Genomic DNA, 4,714 nt, shown 5'->3' on the forward strand with positions numbered 1-4,714 from the left:
TTTTTTTTTTTTTTTTTTTTTTTTTTTTTTTTTTTTGAACACGAAAGTAATGGGTCCCTACAATATAGGAAGTAAAGGGGAAGTTATAATAAATTGAAAATTACATAATAGGTATATTTATGAGTTAGTCTTTGCGTTCACCCCTTAGCGTTCACCACTTAAGTAATAACCAATAAAAAATTTCATGTCATATCTTCTTAATAAATAAAAAAATTGCCAAAAAAAATTTAACATTATAAAACTCTAGACCCTAAACATTATAACTCAAATTCTAAATACTAAATCTTAAATCTTAGGATTAACACTAAATCCTATAGCTCAAACTTTAAACACTAAATCCGGAACTCTAAATTTTAAACCCTGGGATTAACCCTAAACCTAGGATTAACTCTAAACCCTTGGATTTAAAGTTTAGGGTCTAGGGTTTTGTTAATAGGTTTAGAGATTTGTTGATAGCGTTTAAGGTTTAGAGTTAACTATTTTTCCGTAGAAGGGGGAGCAGGAGAAGCAAACTCTAAACCCAAAACACGGTCAGCAAAATCCTAAAACCTAATTACTATAAACCCTAAACACTAAATTCCTAGGGTTTATGATTAAACCTAGGATTTATGATTAAACCTATAGGATTTAGGTAAACCCTAGGATTTAGGGTTAATCATACAGTTTAGGGTTTAGTGTTGAGAGTTTGAGTTATAGGGTTTAGTGTTAATCATAGGATTTAGGGTTTAGTGTTTAGAATTTGAGCTATAAAGTTTAGGGTTTAGAATTTTGAAATTTCAATTTTTTTGGAAATTAATTGTACTTTCTAATTTTATTTTTCATAAACAAGATATGACATATCAGCTTTTTATTAGTTAATTTAAGTGGTGAACCTAGGTCGGGGCGTTCGGGTCTTCGGGTCGGGTTCGGGCCGGTTTCTTTCGGGTCCGGATCCTTCGGATCCTACACATTTTGATCCAATAGATACTTGTAATTTTTCGCTCTGGGTTCGAGTCGGTTCTTCTATGGTCCGGATAGGTTAAGATCTATATATGATTAAAATACCTGTAAAATACATGTAATTTTTGGGTCCGTATCTGGTCCGGTTCGGGTTTGGGTATTTAGGATCTGAAAAGGACACGCAATACCCAAACTCATTCGGATTTAGTCGATATTTATCATATATACCTAAAATTTTACAAAATAACTTAAATTAAACTATTAATAATTAAAATAAACATTTTTATACTCTAAATTTTACATTTTAAACCTTTATATTTCTTAAAAATGTTGCAAAACAATAATAAATATTGTTAACAAAAGATATTTCAACTAAATCATAAAATAATATATATATATATATATATATATATATATATATATATACAAACAAAAAAATCATAGTTTGGATATACATATTTTTAAGTAGGGTACAAATAGGTTCTTATTGGGTTGGGTATATTCGGGTTAGTTTTTTTCGGGTCTGGGTCTATTCGGGTTAGTTGATTTCGGTTCCAGTTCTTTCGGGTAAAAGAATTTTGGATCCAAATGGTACTTGTAAATTTTTGGTTCGGTTTCGGGTCGGATATTTTTAGGTCGGTTCCGGTTCGTGTTTTCAGGTTCAGTTCGTGAACCGAAGAATAACTCTATATTTATATGTATTTTAATGACAATTAGTTAGTAAAACGTGGGAATATATAATTGGACGTAACATTTATCAATTGGTCAAAAATAAAGAATGAAAAACAGATTTCACAAGAGAGAGCAAAAATAATTTAATTATGAAGGAAAAAAATTAATGGAGTTTATATTGAAAATGCTTTTAGAAAGAAAAGTATAATTCACATGAAATTCAAAAAAAAAAAACGATAGAACATCCGAAGAGTCAACTGTGAAACTTTCACTCAGAAATTTATATACAATAAAAATACTTTCATTATAAAGTGCTGTAAAAGATAACCGGTTAAATAGAACACGGATGCAAATACTTAGTAATTGCTTCTTTTTTTTTTGTCACAACAAACTTGTATTATAAAAAGCTCAGTGAGCAACAAAGTTTACAATCGAAGTAGAAGATTCCGGAGACATGCTCAACGTTAGGACAAAAATAGAAAACATTACAAAACATAGAAAAATAGAGCTTTTATGGGGAGAGTCAAGCTCAGCAGTATGAAGAAACCCATGGAGAAACTTCATCTTATTCCCTAAAGCGATTGTTCCAAAGAACAATTGATAGTCTAAAACGACGTTGATACACCAGTGAGAAACGGTTGGAATGATGACCGACAAGAGCTTTTGGTGAGAAGCTCCATGACCGCGAAGTCCTACTTGACTTGATTTGACATTGACTAGAATAGATGGACTATGTGAATCCAGTAACGAGTAGATGACTAAAACCACGACATTGAAATTGTATTGAGGCTTGCCGAGAACTTCTAAAGCAAGGACGAGTAATGTCTGTACTTCTTAATGTCTGTACTTCTTATGTCAGGTCTTCTTCTTGCTTCCTCTTTAAACAACTTGGCAATAGTTCCTTGTTTTAGCATCCTTGCTCTTCCCGTAGGCACGTGATTGTGCTTGTCTTCATAGACTTTAACCATCCATTTTCTGATAGGTTTCTCCACAGAGCAATATATTCTCCAATCACGTTTTGGCTCAGTGCATATTGCTGCTTGTTTTGTAGACTCCCACCTATTAAGCTTCACATCATATTGAGTTTTCAGAACATACCTCAACAATTGATCTTTGAACTCGTCTCCGTTGTTAAACGTCTGCATTAGCCACAAGTATGGTGGCTTGTCATAGTCAGTCACGCTTCTTTTTCCTTTCCTGCACGTACGTCTACCATCTTTGTTCTTAAAGTTTGCCCACTCTTCATCAGTATCAACTGGAGAATCCAGATATTCACCAACCTCAGTTACATTCTCCTCTTCACTATCTGAGCTAGACTCACCACATACATGAGTAGTATCGTACCTTGTCATTGCTTCCTCTTCAGCATTTGCAAACAAATTTTCAAATCTAGCATCTACAGCTCCATCACCTACAATTTCAGCTTCATCTTCAGATAGCTGACCATCTCTTTCATTAGCATGCTCTTCACCAGCATTTCATTCTCATATTCGCTTTCAGACTCTCTGTTTTCATCATTACCAACCTCATCATCATTTTTTTCTTCTGGACCTAACTCACCGTCAGAAACTTCTTCTTCTTCTTCTTCTTCTTCTACATCAGAAGCATTACCCATAATTGGTTGAGACACACCATGTTCGATGTACACATAAACTTCACCCATTTCTGCTACTTCTGAACACATCTTTCGGATCTCGTTGTCCTTGTCTTTGTATATGCATCTTGCGATTGAAATGTTCTCACTCGGTAGTCTGTACCAAAATTTCTCCACGCCATTTGCAGCTCCTTGTTTTTCTGTGAATTCCTGGAAAATTGACCAAGTCATCAAATCTGGATCTATACGATAATAAGATAACTTATTCTCTTCAAGCGACATCAACCCTCCATAAGTAATGTGCATCTTCATGAAAGGTTCACTGTGACTGCAATCATGAGAAAAAAAATGAAAGTCGGAGTCGTTTCGTACGAGAGAGAAGACAACAAGAACATTGAAAAAAAGAGAAAGAAAAAGAGATTAAGATTCTTACCTCATTTCGTATGATTTGTTTGATATTAAACTACAAACCTCCTTCACACGACAAAATTTGCTTCATTAATCTTCATTGATTTAGGTTTACGAATTGGAAATCTTTTAGGGTTTTTGAACTGGGGATTTTGTAATTATCACAAGACTGTCTAGGATAATAGTAAGTGTAGTTAAGTATAATTAACCATAATTAGTTTTTAACCAGATTTTAACACCGTAATATGTGTCGTTAGACAAAGTCAAAGAAGGATGGTAGAGTGGGCCACGGGTAGTGGTTATAGTATTAAAATGGGCATCTAAAACAATTGATGTATATTTATTATCATACTACAATTATGAAAAGAATACAAAGACGCTTTTATAACCGAATGAGAATTTATGTCTAAGTTTGCCGTCTTATGAAAATCTGCATATGACCGGGTTTACTTGCACTCCATTAAATATCCTTTGTAAGTATTTATTCCTTAGTCTGCATAATTGTTTAATATATTGTTTTTTTTTCTTCAGAAATTGAAATCTGGACCTCCTAACGTAGAAACATTAATGAACCCTCAATTAATGGAGCTTCCACTGAAATAAATACTTTTAGAGACCAAACATATTATGAAATATATAAACAATGAAAAAAATTACTCATATCAATTTAGTAGTAATTTTTGGGATTCTTAAACTTTTTAAGTAAATATTTCAATTTTTTAGGAATAGCAGATTTCTTATTCTACAAAAATGCATAGTAGAAGTTGAATTCCACATTTGTTTGGAAATCTAATTTACTAAAAAATCAGTAATCTAACTTACAATATGTACTAGGTTAAGACCCGCGCCTTGCGCGGGATCAACATTATATATATATATTATTTTATGTATTAAATATTTTTACATATTATAAAATAATAAATATATATTAAATAATTAAAAGTCAGTAACTATTAAAAATATAATTAAATTGGTGCGAACATATAAATCAATTGTATTAATCCAATTTTTTTTATTTGATAGGATATGTTATTAAATTTAAATGATACTAACATAGATAATATATTTTAGTATATTTTTAATATTAATGTCTATTAAATG

General features: G+C 31.9%; 1 protein-coding gene across 2 annotated transcripts; it reads right to left on the reverse strand.

The window, feature by feature from the left end:
• Nucleotides 1–1,997: 1,997 nt before the first annotated feature.
• Nucleotides 1,998–3,784, reverse strand: LOC106339738. 2 transcript variants are annotated; one of them, XM_013778604.1, is made up of 2 exons: nt 3,639–3,784; nt 1,998–3,533 (listed from the first exon to the last, which is right to left on the reverse strand). In XM_013778604.1, the coding sequence occupies exons 1-2, from the start codon at nt 3,641–3,643 to the stop codon at nt 3,023–3,025; spliced, it is 516 nt and encodes a 171-aa protein (XP_013634058.1). In that variant the 5' UTR covers nt 3,644–3,784; the 3' UTR covers nt 1,998–3,022. The 2 variants fall into 2 exon arrangements, with proteins under 2 accessions (XP_013634058.1, XP_013634057.1); XM_013778603.1 differs by having other exon boundaries at nt 3,639–3,778.
• Nucleotides 3,785–4,714: the final 930 nt, after the last annotated feature.

The sequence above is a fragment of the Brassica oleracea genome, chromosome C4 (assembly GCF_000695525.1).
Source record: "Brassica oleracea var. oleracea cultivar TO1000 chromosome C4, BOL, whole genome shotgun sequence".
Classification (NCBI taxonomy): domain Eukaryota; kingdom Viridiplantae; phylum Streptophyta; class Magnoliopsida; order Brassicales; family Brassicaceae; genus Brassica; species Brassica oleracea.